We start from the raw sequence: 14,809 nt of genomic DNA, 5'->3' as shown, positions 1-14,809 counted from the left end.
TACTCATCTGTTAACAAGGTAGGTAAAAGGAGCATCAGACACAAGGTTTTCACAATCACACGGTCACATTGTGAAAGCTGTATCATTATTCAATCATCGTCAAGAAACATGGCTACTGGAACACAGCTCTACATTTTCAGGCAGTTCCCTCCAGCCTCTCCATTACATCTTGAATAACAAGGTGATATCTACTTAATGCTTAAGAATAACCTCCAGGTTAACCTCTGGAATCTGTTCAAAATCTCTCAGCCATTGACACTTTGTCTCATTTCACTCTTCCCCCTTTTGGTTGAGAAGGTTTTCTCAATCCCTTGATGCTGAATCTCAGCTCATTCTAGGATTTCTGTCCCACGTTGCCAGAAAGGTCCGCACCCCTGGAAGTCGTGTCCCATGTAGATGGGGGGTGGGGGTGGGGGGGTGAATTTGCTTGTTGTGTGGACTAGAGAGAGAAGCCACATCTGAGCAACAAAAGAGGCTCTCTTGGGGGTGACTCTTAGGCCTAATTTTAAGTAAGCTTGACCTATTCTTTGTGGGGTTAAGTTTCATATGAACAAACCCCAAGACTGGGGGCTCAGCCTGTAGCTTTGGTTGTCCACACTGCTTGTGAGAATATCAAGAATTCAACTTGGGGAAGTTGAATTTTTCCCTGTTCTTACCATTCCCTAAAGGGGACTTTGCAAATCACTCTGGGATTCATCAGGGCATCACTCTGGACAAACCAACAAAATCTCATGTCTTACCCAAGGTTCCAAGTACTTTTGGTGTTCTACCAAGCTATCTACGTAAGTTATATTAGGAAATGCACTAGTCAAAATATAAATTTTGTACCAAATAAACATTTTTTGCTTTAGTCTCATACATAGTTGAAATTTTTAAATATTAATTACCATCTATTTTCAGCACCCTGCACTAATGGCATTCTTTGTTTTTCCTCATGCAAAAACATTTTAAAATTTGTACATTTAGTCATTATCATTATACACTCTAGGCGTTCCTAAATTATACCATCTCAATCTTTATTGTCTATCTTTCTTTCTGATTTCATTTATGCCCCCAGCCCTCTCCCTCTATCATTCTCACATTTAGCTTCATTCAGTGTTTTAACATAATTGTATTACAGTTAGGTAGTATTGTGCTGTCCATTTCTGAGTTTTTATATTCAGTCCTGTTGTACAATCTATATCCCTTCAGTTCCAATTACTCAATATCTTAACCTATTTCTATCTTGTGCTGGTTTGAAAGGATATATGCCCCCTAAGAAAGCCATGTTTTAATATAAATCTCATTACTTAAAGGTAGAATAATCCCTACTCAGTACTGTATATTTGAAACTGTAATGAGATCATCTCCCTAGTTGATGTGATTTAGTTAAGAACGGTTGTTAAACTGGATTAGGGGATGACATGTCTCCACCCATCTGAGTGGGTCTTGATTAGTTTCTGAAGTCCTATAAAAGAGGAAACATTTTGGAGAGAGAGATTCAGAGAGAGCAGAACGATGTAGCCATGAGATGCAGAGAGTCCACGAGCCAGCAACCTTTGGAGATGAAGAAGGAAAATGCCTCCCGGGGAGCTTCATGAAACCAGAAGCCAGGAGAGTAAGCTAGCAGATGACGCCGTGTCTGCCATGTGCCCTTCCAGCCAAGAGAGAAGCCCTGACTGCGTTCGCCATGTGCCCTTCCAGCCGAGAGAGAAGCCCTGACTGCGTTCGCCATGTGCCTTTCCAGATGAGAGAGAAACCCTGAACTTCATCGGCCTTCTTGAACCAAGGTATCTTTCCCCAGATGCCTTTGATTGGACATTTCTATAGACTTGTTTTAATTGGGACATTTTCTCAGCCTTAGATCTGTAAACTAGCAACTCATTAAATTTCCCCTTTTAAAAGCCATTCCATTTCTGGTATATTGCATTCCGGCAGCTAGCAAACTAGAACATATCTCCTGATGGTCTCTGTTACCAATAAAATATTCTAAGTTTATTCACTAATGTCAGTTCATATCAGTGAGACCATACAGTATTTGTCCTTTTGTTTTGGCTTAGCTCACTCAGCATAATGTCTTCAAGATCCATCCATGTTGTTACATGCTTCATAACTTTATTCTGTCTTACAGCTGCATAATGTTCCATTGTATATATATATATATACCACAGTTTGTTTAGTCACTCGCGCTGACAGGTTTTTAATGAATCCTTTTGACAGCACATAATGATAAATATCTGGAAATTTTATGTGAAAAGTATATTTTTATGCCAGTGTTTCTATATATGTCTTTTATTTAGTATTTTGAGATTTTTTGAGATATAATCCAGTCATCCCTTACACTTTCATCTGATATCTGGAACACATTCCTATATCCTATCCTTAGGACTGTCACAACCAGAGGTAGATATTTTGGCAAAAAAGAAAAAAAAAAGGAGATTTTTGCTAGTGTACATTTTCTTTGTGTAGGAATCCAAAATATATTCCTGCAGTGCAAACAAAACAATATCACTTGGGGAATGTCAGCTTTTATTTAGGTCCTCTTGATGTGGACATTGACACAGTTAATTGACTTTATCGTAACAAAACTCTGAAGAAACAAAACCACTTTATGACTGAACAGTTGGAAAAATAGCCATTCACTAGATGGCATTTTCATTACCCTGATGCCATCATCTCCATGAAAGCACACTGTCTGTGAAATCAAATTTATTAAAAGGTTACTGTATAAACATGGGTCAAGAAAAAGAGTCGTTTATATAACAATTTATCTTTCTTCCCATTACATATCAGATAAACAGTTGGATATTCTTCACCCTTTCTTGTATTGATGCTAACAATCTTTAGTATCACTCCATTTCTATATTTCCGTTGACTGTTAGCTCCAATTCTCCTCATGAATAGAACATTTATTCTTGAAGTGTTAAACCTGTCATGTTTTCAGAGCTTATAGGACTCATAGGTACACATCTGATTAATGTGATTTTTGCCTCTATCTGCCCCAATTCAGTATATGTTAATTTCATAGCTTAACTCTGAGAGGGACAGTCTTCCTTTCAAGTTTCTTGGAGGCATGTTAATATTCCCCAGTAGGGTCTAATTTGCTTTTCAGTTATCTACCTTCTGGTTATAAAAGTGAAATAATATTTACTTTTCTTCTAAATACTTTGTATATCTGAAAAGATCTTCACTATTTTTGTGTTGTTCTATTCACTCTGTATATGTGAGCTCCTGTGATATGTTAGAAACAACAGGTCTCTGGTTAGCACATAGGTCATGTATTACAATCGTTAACTTTCTAAAGGAAGAAGAAGTCCATGGAGAGTATTAGCCCACAGTCACACTGCTGGTGGAAGAGCTAGATGTACCTTCTACCACTAACACAAAGCACCTCACTACTAATCCTATATGCTTTCCGTGATGCCATACTATTTGCTACCTTTTGACCTGTTCTTGGTACCCAGGAGAATTCTGTATTCTGCAAATAATTAATTAAATGTTTGGTTTATTTTTTTTTTAACAATGATTAATACAGGTTGACTTTTTATTTCAGTAACAACAACAACAACAAATTTTATCTCCTAGCTGTGAATGAATTGGCTTGGGACTATTTGATTTCTGTAACACCCTTCTACTCTTAAAATTTCATTGAAGTATAATCATCAATTTTGAGAAATTGGGCCAATGTTTAGTAACCCTTAATCATTACTGAATTTTTAATGGTGTGTTTTATCCCTGCTTTCTAAATCCATAATAGAGAATGCATCTAACCCTAGATGGCCAGTAGCTACAAGGAAAGTATAATCTTGATAAATTTAGACTTTCTCAAATTTTAGAGGTGAATTAGGCTTATTTTCACCCCTTTATGGACATCATTAGTCCTAGCCATTCTGGTTACAGGAGCCCATGTGGTATGCTAATGAGCAGATATATCAAGCAATATTAAAAAAAAAAGAAAGAACAACCAGTATATCATGGCTAAATAATACCAACAAACTGAAAGTGAATTTAAATACCAGTATTATTATGAAATTTAGGAGTACTATTATCATATTTGCATAGTTGCTAAATATTTTAGGAAGTGGCAAGACTGGTAGATTAGGGAAGCTCCAAGTCTTATCAGTTCTACTTTTCTAAAAATGTCAGGCTTCTGTAATAACTTTATGTTTCTTCTTCCCTCTTTGCCGCCCTGCTCATCATTACCTTTTGTCCAGACTGCTGCGGTAGCCAGCTAATTGATCCCCACCCTCTTTCAATCTTATTTCACTCCAACCTGTATTTCACAATACCAGAGTGATCCTTCTAAATGGCAAGCCTTATCCTGTCACTGTAGCATCAGCTCCATTTTGCCTTTAGGATAAAATATAAGTTATTTAACAGGTTTACCTGTTGTAAATTCTCTGTATCTTTCCAACCATATAGTTCTTCTGATTCTTTTATCAAGCAGTAGTATCACTTACTTTCTCTAACTTCACATGTAATTCCTAATGCCCACACCTCATCCCATTCCCTCAGCCCTTTCCATCTCCCAAACTCACTAGGTAACTATTACCCACTCTTCAATTATACCTGACCTCTAAGACTAGGTTAGATCCCCTGTTGTTTATTCCCATGGCAACCAGTATTTCCCAGCCAATAAAACTGTCATAATTTGCTGCAATTATTTCATTATCTATATTTCTTGCCAAAATTGGAATTTCTGTAGGCAGAGGGATGGTCTTGTGTTCGTGACTGTACTTACCCTATAATAGATTGTGTTAGTTTTATGTGCTACATGATAAATTACCACAAATTTAGTGATTTGAAACAATACACAATTTATCATCTCAGGGATTCTGTGGGCTTGAAGTCTGGGCATGGCTTAAGCTGGGTCCACTGCAAGGCTGTAGTCAAGATGTTAGCCAGGACTGAGTTCTAACATGAAAGTGTGCCTGGGAAAGGGTTCACTAACAAGCCCACATGGGTTGTTAGCAGAACTTATTTCCTTGAGGCTGTAAGACTGGGGTCTCCAGCTTCTTGGTTGTGAGGGACTAGAGGTAACCCTCATATCCTAGAAGATCCTTATTTTCTTGCTTTGTAGACCTGCTAACATGGCCAATTAGTTATTCAAAGCTTTCAAAGGAGAAAGCCTCTAGAGCAAGACTGCTAACAAGACCAAGTTTTATACTGTAATATAATCTTGGGGCTGACATCCCATCATATTTTCCATCTTCGGTTTGTTACAAACAAGCCACAGTTCCTGCTCAAACACCAACAGGGAAATTATACAAGTAGGTGAACACCAAAAAACCTTAAGAGGAGCTCTGAATTTTTGTTGAATGACTGAAAGGAAATTGTAGATTGTTGTAACTCTTTAATTGCAGTAACAATTATAGGAAAAATAACTTTTTAATACATTAAATATCTTTTCTGTCAAAATAAAATCTAAATAAATCAGAAATAAAGAGCCTTATGTCATAAAACATTAACCATTTTATGATCCTGTGATCCATTTTGGATTCTTACCACTGTGCAAACATAATTTTACATAGTTGTAATCAAAATGTACAGGTTGTATTTATTTTTGCTTCTTTCAGTTAACATTCATTTTTCTAGGTTTTTTTTTCCAACATGTCTGTATAGTTACATATTCATCATAAAAATTAAGATGATATTCTAATTTAATTTATTTTATTTTGAGTTGGTCTTTGGTAAGAAGTAAATACAATAAGACTATTAAAATAGAAGGAGAAGGGTGCGTAGTTCAGTGGTAGATTCTCCCCTACCATGCGGGAGACCCGGGTTTGATTCCTGGCCCGTGCACTTCCCAAAATAAACAAACAAAAAATTCAACAAATAGTACTGTAATAATAGGATACGCAAATGGAAAAAGAATGAAATGTGACTCTGCCATATAGCATACAAAAAAAGAAATACGGAAAATTTGAAAGTATGAAATTAGATGGTTGTTTATACCTACACATCAGTCTACCCAAGGATTTGAAGGAACTTACTAAAACATAAATTATAACATAGAAAGGGAGAGAGAAAATTAAATATATTGGCAAAGCTAAATAGTAACTGTAATGAACAATTAAATTAACTTTTATTTTTCTGAAATCCAAGGAAAAACATGAGTTTAACATAATTCCTATTGGATAAAGACAATCATATCATTTCTTCAAGGAAGCTTTATTCCTAATAATGAATTCTATATGAAAATATTCCTCAATGATCATTGTATATACTCTTACAGAAATTGAGCATTCTTTTATAAATTGTCTTTAATAGAAAATGCAAAATGCTTTTCCTCAAAATTTCCCCTTAAGAAAATGACAAAGCATCACATGAAAATCTAACTCAAAAATATGTTTCTCTGGAGAACTAAGCTAATGATTTCTACAGATTTCCTTGTTAGAGGGATATAACTTAGAATAGCTAGAGAATGAATTGTATATCTTTTAGACCTGCCTAGAGTAACCATATAATTTGTCATCTAAACCTGAATAGTTTTTATTTATTTATTTGTTTGTTTCTTTGTTTTGCGTGGGCAGGCACTGGGAAATGAACCCGGGCGTGGCAGGGCCAGAACTCTGCCTAATGAGCCATTGTGGCCTGCCCCAGAAAAATTTTGAGAGGGAAAAAGGGCATTATTAATAATTAGGCTGAGACAACAGGTATAGTCATGGCCATATGAGATATATGATCACCCTATTGGACCAATTGTTTCAAAAGTTTTTGACTGTGAACTCTGGGGTGTATATGTGTGTATAACGATGGCTGCAGATATAATAATGCACAAATGTACACATATGGTTGTATTTGTACACACATTTATTTAACAAATGAAAATTTCATGAAACAGTATTTACCTTTATCATATTCTCTAATCCTTTTGCTTTCATTCCCAGTTGAATGCTTATTCTGACCACTCCCCATATTGATATCATATGGTTTTAAAATACAATGCTTTAAAATGTCTGAAAAAAATGATCATGATAAATACACAGCTGTTTGAAGATATTGTGAGCCATTGATTGTACACCATATATGGAATACATGTGAAAAAAAAAATGATTCTTTAGATCATCTTTATAAATGCCAATTGTCAGCTAGCATTTTGCAGCATCCCCAGGAGAGCGTCGTGTATGTACTATAATGCATGACACATGCTAGGCATTTCTGTGTGTTAAATGAATGTATTCGTGAACAGTTATATATATTTCAAAGTTAAATTTTATTGTGAAGGCCTGAAGCATAGGAGGTCTCTGACATTTATTAAAGGGAGATCCTTATGTTCCAGAAACCTGGTATTCTTCCAGCTTAGCAACCTGCTCTATATTCTTACTCTAAGGAAGGCCTCAGCATCCTTATTGATGTCTCTGCATAGGACCATATGTACATGCAAATACACCATTGCTTGATTAGCCATTTCCCATCATTAGCCATCTGGGTAGCTTGTAGGTTTTTTGTTTTTGTTTGGTTGTTACTATTTGTTTATTTTTATAACGAAAAACAGATTATTTTTTCTTTACCCCAGACAGTTTGTTCATTTTCTTTATTTATTCTATGTATTTCCTTAGTACTTTCTCAAGAGTGAAACTAGGTTAAACAGTCTCGTTTTACAGTGTTGGTATATGCACCCCAGAAATATTGGGCTAATTCATAACATCTTCAACAATATAAGAATGCAGTTATTCCCTGAAACCTGCTGTTCTAGTTTGCTAGCTGCCAGAATGCACTATACCAGAAACAGGGACTGGCTTTTAAAAGGGGAAATTTAATAAGTTGCTAGTTTATAGTTCTAAGGCTGAGAAAATGTCCCAATTAAAACAAGTCTATAGAAATGTGTCCAATCTAAGGCATCCAAGGGAAGAGACCTTGGTTCAAGAAGGCCAGTGCAGTTCAGGATTTCTCTCTCATCTGGAAAGGCACATGGCAAACATGGCATCATCTGCTAGCCTTCTCTCCTGGCTTCCTGATTCATGAAGCTTCCTGGGAGGTGTTTTCCTTCTTCGTCTCCCAAGGTCGCAGACTGGTGGACTTTCTGCTTCTTGTGGCTATGTCATTCTCTGCTTTCTCAGAATCTCTCTTTCTCTGAAATGTTTCTTCTTTTATAGGATTACAGTAAACTAGTCAAGACCCACCTGGAATGGGTGGAGACACATCTCCACCTAATCCAGTTTAACAGCCACTCTTGATTGAGTCACATCTCCAGGGATGTGATTAAAGTTTCAAGCATACAGTACTGAATAGGGATTAGAAGAAACAGCTGCCTTTACAAAATGAGATTAGGATTAAAACATGGCTTTTCTAGGGTACAACATCCTTTCAGACTGGCACACCTGCCAATATTGGATTTAATAATTTTTATATACTTAGTATTTTATTATCTTAAACATTTTTAATTGAATTTAATTACATCTTCATCAAATATTTGTTTCATTTCCTACTTAATGGGCTTCCTGTATATGTCCTTATAATAGTGGAAAAAAGACTCCATAATTTTATACTCCTTTTTTTGGTAAAGATATGTGCTTACTGGCTCCTTTGCAAACAACTGCATGTTTGAAATCTCAGGAAAACATTTTCTTTGGATCCAACTTCATTAGATTGAGGGCCAATAGTGCTTAAATAAATCTGTAAAATTATACTATATGTCAGTTATTGAGAATTATTTCATTCCTTTTCAATTTTCTTATTTCTTTTTTTTTATAGGCTCGAGAGTTACAAGCTCGAGTACTAAAGCGTGTTCAGATGGAACAGCCAGATGCAGTCCCTGCACAGAAACATTTAGCAGCTGAAATTTGTGCAGAGATTGCAAAACATTCTGTTGCTCAGCGAGACTGTGAAAAAGCAATTAAGTTTTATAAAGAGGCTCTTGTTCATTGTGAAACAGATAATAAGGTCAGTACTTTTATAAAATTTTAAGCACCTTTTATTGCAGATGTCATCTAATTTCTGAAAATGTAAAATTCTCACCAGCATACTATAAGACGATTGGAAAAGAAATTGAACAGAAATACAAGTTAAAAAGTTAATACTGTTTCTAGTAAGCCTTTAAAATACTTGCATGATGCCTTAAATTAAGACTGTCAGAATCTAAAATGTTATCTTGGAAAAGGTAAAGCAAACCTGCAGGCTTTTTGTTTTTTGATATTCATCTTGTGTTTTAATAATCACTATGAAACAACTTCTCTTAATCCTACATAAATTCCTGGATCTAGATGCTTCAGTTCAGTTGTTGAACTATACAATAACTAAACAGCTGTTGTATACTCTATATTTCTATTACTGTTGGGTGTTAAAGATCCAAAAGTGATTAAACTGAATCTCAACCTCCAATAATGGCAAAGTATGAGAACAGATTTAAAGGCTTTATTGGTATAGAAAAAGTGTATATATATATATATAATATGATTATAAAAACTAAAATGTCATTAGATGCTCAGATTTTCTTGATAGAGGATGAATTTTTTCAAATAATCTAAAATATAACTAAATACTTAAATAAGTAATACAGAAAAGAATAGAATAAAAGGCAACCATATCCTATAATTATGAAGTTTAAAATCAAGCATTTTAAAATTAATACCTCTCTTTCAGTTGTAGGACAAAAATAATCTTTAGTAAAGCATTACCAAAATGGTGCCTTTCTAATGACAATCTTTATTAAGGGTGTACTGTTGTATTGTTGGGACTAATATTCCATAAAGGTATTGATTGGTTCATTTTATCTATAACTGAATTAATATGACTTTTATATCATAAATAGCTCTGAATAAAAACTCTGATAAATGTTTGCTTCTCAAAAACAGCATCATTCAATAAATAAAAAGGCCAGTCATTAAAAAAAAATGGTGCCTTTTTCAGTGGTGGCCAGAAGAGGTGGAATCTTAGTTTTAAATCTGCTTTTGACTTTTTATTTTACAAATGAAACAGCAAGATCGAGGGGTCAAAATGACTCGGCCCGGTGATGAAGCCTGGACTAAAATCCAGTCTCTTGATTTTAAGATCAGTTTTCTTTTCACAGTGCCTTGTATCTCTCCACTTTTCTAGCTGGTCACCACTTTCTTTTTTTTTTTTCCAATATGGGAAAAAAATGAAAGATGACGTATATACTTTCCTACCTATTATGCTTGACATTTTCAGCTCAAGAACTTTTAGTCAACTAAAGTTTAATCTGTTTCCTGACCTGTGCCTGATTCACTTTTTATTCTGAACAGTTTCTGTCTAATCTTGCGTCTTTCTTTATAGATAATGTTAGAGCTGGCACGACTGTACCTGGCACAGGATGATCCCGACGCCTGCCTCCGGCACTGTGCACTGCTTCTGCAGAACGACCAGGATAACGAAGCTGCTGCCATGGTTAGTCCAGGAGACTTCAGTGCTAAAAATGCAGTTTTGTTTTATGTTCCTTATAGAGTTTTCAAATTTTACATGGTACAACTGCTACTAAATGGAGAGACATGGCTTATGTTGGCTTTTCTGGAAGTAATAACATATTTCTAATATTATTAGCACATTTTACCAATAAAGACCTAGAATTGGCATTTTATTTATAAGAATGAAATAAACTCATCTCAGGTCTTTACTTGCCCATTTGGGCCTAGTTGCTTCTTCTTTTTGCCTAAGGGCTGCTTAGTCAGGTGGTGTTCGTATGGTAAAGCTGTAACTTACTAACATCTACCTTTTAAGTACTTACCCAGACATGCTGGACCAATTTAAAAGTGGAATTACTTTTGGAATTGCAGATAAAACTGTCATGTCTCATTCTAAGGCTGTATTTTTTAATTAATAGAATTCTAGTTTTTCATTCTCATTTTTTGGGTAGAGGTGTTAGCTTTTCAAACATCTGTATGCATACCATTTTCTGAGATCCATTCAAATCTACTATTATAACTAAAAAGAAAAATATAAGCAGTCTCCCTGTTAAAACACAAAATGAAAAAGTCTCAGTAGGTCTTGCTTGTTTTAAATTCCTTTGAAATTTTTAGAATTTAATAGTGCTTTTTCTTTTTTCTTAATCTTTTCATTGTCCTTTTAGCCAAGTCCAGTAAGGCATCTTTCTTACACTAACACTTAAAGTATGCAATTTGTTTCAAATTCTTGATTTTTAAATAACCATTTGAAACATATTTTTTGCTAGAAATACAGTTTTATGAACAGCGTGATGTTTCACATCTTTGTCTTCTGTTACACTGATCTCAGAACTAATCTTCCCAAGGTGTACTTGAACTTTCAATGACTCTTGGATATAAGAAGTTGCCAGCCTCATGCTTTTCATATGTATATTCAGAGTGTTAAACCCCAATGAGAAGAATATGCTTTAAAGAACACATGACAATATTTTTAGAACCACCTTTTACCTTTATAGATGATGGCTGATCTCATGTTCAGAAAACAAGACTATGAACAAGCAGTGTTTCATTTACAACAACTTTTAGAACGCAAACCAGGTAAATATGCTCTGATTATATTTATTCTAATGTAATCAGCTCTCTTTTTCCTCTTTTTTGGCTGTTACACTCCTTGGAAAAGCCCTCACTCTGGTTGAATCCAACATTCTGCTTATTCTTCATCTGCACTTGAGCAGCTGAAATGACCCTAAGGAAAACGCCGTGCTATTTACTAGTCTCACCTTAAATCCCAACCACAAACCTCAAGTGGACCCTCAGGAGCTGCTTGGTAATCCTATATTTCTTTTACAAATTCACTCACTTGGGCTACTTTTTATACTTTCTCCTTTCTCCTCAAATCTTCGACATCCTTTCTCTCCTCCTTGTTCTCGGCTGAAAAGCCCTGCCTCTAACTTCACTGAGAAAATCCATGCCACCCCCTCTTTAGCCTTTATCTTCTGAAGGACCCATCTGCAGCCAGCTTCTCCCTGTGCCTACTAGATGCACACAGAAGGATTTAACTTCTACATTTATTCTCTCCTGTTTCATCATTTTTTTAAATAATCAACATAAAAGCATGCTGTGATATCTCCTTCTTTAAATGAATAAATCAGTAAAACACAGCTCTTATTCTCCATCCCCTTCCAGTCACTACTCCATTCTCTGTTCTCCTCTATAGTAAATTTCCACTTCAGATAGCCTCTCTACCCCTGCGCTCCTCAGAAGCTATTTCTGCAGTCTGACTGAAGACTCCATGTTGCCAAATCCAATGTTTTAATTCTCAGTTCTCTGTTTATGTGAACTGTCATCATTATTTAACACAATTCCTACCCCCCTCCATCTTGAAAGACTTGCTTCACTTGTCTTTTGTGATGCCACACACACCTGGTTTTTCTTCTCTGCGGTTGGCCAGTCTGTTTCAGTCTCCTATGCTGAATCCATCTTCTCTTTATGACTTGTAAATATTGGAATGCTCTAGGCCTCAGTTTCTACACTTTTCTTCTTTTTATATATTTTCTCCAAAGGTGATGTTATTCTGACCCAGACTTTATATCCAACCACATAGATGCTGATGTCTCCCAAATCTTTATCTCCAGTCTTGACACATACTCACCACTGCCTATTTGAATCCTTTCAGATGTCTAATGGGATCTCAAATTTAACATGTCCAAAATAGAATGCATCCATCAAATCTGATCCCCCTCTGTTCTGCATTTCAGTAAAGTGTGAAACCATTCCCCCAATCCATCAGCACATTCCTGAATCCCACTGCTTTTTGCCATCTGCAATACTATTACCACCCTAATCTAAGCTTATCATCTTTCACCTAGATTATTGCAAACCCTCAACTCATCTCTGCTTCCATTCCTTGCCTCCAAATACTTTAGAAATATTTTCGGCTGAAAGTAGCAAAGATACCGGCCCCTAAAAAAAAATCCTAGTGGTTTAAAAAAATTAGGACTTTTATTTTTCTCTTATGTGAAAGAAGTCCAAAGGTAGACTGTCCAGGGAATGACCCAGAGATTGCACAGTATCAGCGCAAAACCTGAGTCCATTTTCTTTTTGCCCCACAATTATTGCCCACTTTCCATTCTGAGTTTTACCTCCTGGTCCATGGTGACCACTGCAGCTTTGGCCTTGTGAAGTATTCTAGGAAATCAGTGGAAAGGATGAGCATAGAGGTGGGTTAAAGGGCATACCTTCCAGGTGAATCATCTCTTTTTCTTTAAAGAAAAAAAAAAAAACCTTCTTTCTTGAAGCACCTCCATGGCTGCAGAAGCAAGTGGGAAATGTCATCTTTTAACTGAACATAGTGCCACGTAGAATAAAATCAGAATTTTGATAGTAAAGAAGAAAAGGGAAGCATTTTAAGTAACCAACAACCCAAGCAGATTTTTATTCTCTCCCTCTAATAGGTCCCTCCCAAATATTTATATGCTGCTACTTTCTTTCATTCAAGTCTCTAGTTTAGTACTTCCCCTGACCATCCTATATAAAGTAACATCCCTTACTGTTCTCCATCCTTTTACCCTGTTTTTCTTTTAGTTTAATCTTTTTGTTTTGTATAGTCCTTGTTAAGCAAAGCTATAAATAGAACACAAGCATTAAGTGGGCAGAAACTTCATTTGTCTACTGCTATGTGTTCAGAACTTAGAATAATATCTGGACAAGCTGATGCTCAATAAGCATTGGGTGGGATAAAGGATGAGAGGATAAAAGGAATGAAGGAAGGGACAAAAGGAGAAGAAAGGTGAAAGGAGGGGAGAGAGAAGAAAGGAGGTTTTCATTTGAACTTCAGATGAATGTCACTTATATATGTCACTAACATGGGTTTGAAATTACAGGGGAAGCTCGGGAGCTGTGTTTCATATCTTCTAAATCCTAAGGCCTTCATCTCAGGATGATGCCACAGGCAGTCAAACCTGCCTGGTTAAGGCAGTGTGGACACAGAGGTGGCTTTACTTCTAGAAGGGCAACTCTAAAAACATGGTATATTTACTAATGCTTCTAATAAAAAAAAGTTTAATTTTAGAAATAGCACTTTCTACTTAAAAATGAAATATCCCAGTTAAGGCAGAGATTAAAAGGGAGCAAGCCCATCTGTTTTGTTTTGTTTTGGTTTTTTGTTTTGTTTTTTTTTTGCATGGGCAGACACTGGGAATTAAACCCAGGTCTCCGAAATGGCAGGTGAGAATTCTGCCTGCTGAGTCACTGTGGCCTGCCCACTCATCTGTTTTTAATAATAATATCAACCCTTAATTTCAATTTATTTTTATTTCCTCATTAGATTTTCTCCCACCTTTGGACTGCCTCAGGCCATTTCATTGTTTCTTGCCCAATCTGTTCCAGTTTATATTCAGCTGTTATTTAAAAGAGTACTGTTAATTACTTTTTCATCTTATCTCTTCTGTTCACTTCTGAGTCAAAAATAATGAACCCATCTCCCTACCCACCTTGCCTCAACCTGCTCTTACTTTTTTCAGGCCTGATTCATTTTTTTTCTACCATTTCTTCCTTGAGTTCTAGACTCTGTTCTGTCTTTTCCCCCTACTCTGAACTGCTGTTTAAAGATGATACACATAATATTTTCATTCTGTATCTCAAACTGTTCTTGTTTCACAGCGTTTCCTTCTAAGTGGATGATCCAACCTAGTTTCTTTAAACAGACCTCTCCCCTTCTGAGCATTTTAAGCTGTTAGCAATGATTCTGCCTTCACACATTATGGTTTTATAAAGATTTTAAAAAGCCCTGGCTGGTATTGTCACCTGAATTTTGTCTCATCCACATTTCTGTTACTTGGCACCAGTATCTTTTTCAAATAAATTTTTGTAAACTTGGTTTAGTAGACTGGATACTTTGGACTGCTTCTTTATAAACCAAATATAAAATAAATTATAAATTCAGGTATATAAGGACATCATACTCCAGCAATACCAAATTACTTAAAGCC

General features: G+C 35.8%; 1 protein-coding gene across 3 annotated transcripts in view; it reads left to right on the top strand.

The window, feature by feature from the left end:
• Positions 1-14,809, top strand: part of TTC21B (tetratricopeptide repeat domain 21B) — a 99,754-nt gene that overhangs the window by 69,534 nt on the left and 15,411 nt on the right. For all 3 annotated transcript variants that reach the window (XM_077154053.1, XM_077154054.1, XM_077154052.1), the window contains 3 exons: positions 8,677-8,865; positions 10,216-10,326; positions 11,336-11,417. In XM_077154053.1, the coding sequence (XP_077010168.1) occupies positions 8,677-8,865; positions 10,216-10,326; positions 11,336-11,417 (382 nt within the window). The remainder of the gene's footprint in view (positions 1-8,676; positions 8,866-10,215; positions 10,327-11,335; positions 11,418-14,809) is intronic.

The sequence above is a fragment of the Tamandua tetradactyla genome, chromosome 3 (assembly GCF_023851605.1).
Source record: "Tamandua tetradactyla isolate mTamTet1 chromosome 3, mTamTet1.pri, whole genome shotgun sequence".
NCBI lineage: Eukaryota > Metazoa > Chordata > Mammalia > Pilosa > Myrmecophagidae > Tamandua > Tamandua tetradactyla.
Note: the sequence above shows the minus strand (reverse complement) of the source record. Positions and strands in the feature narration are given on the sequence as shown.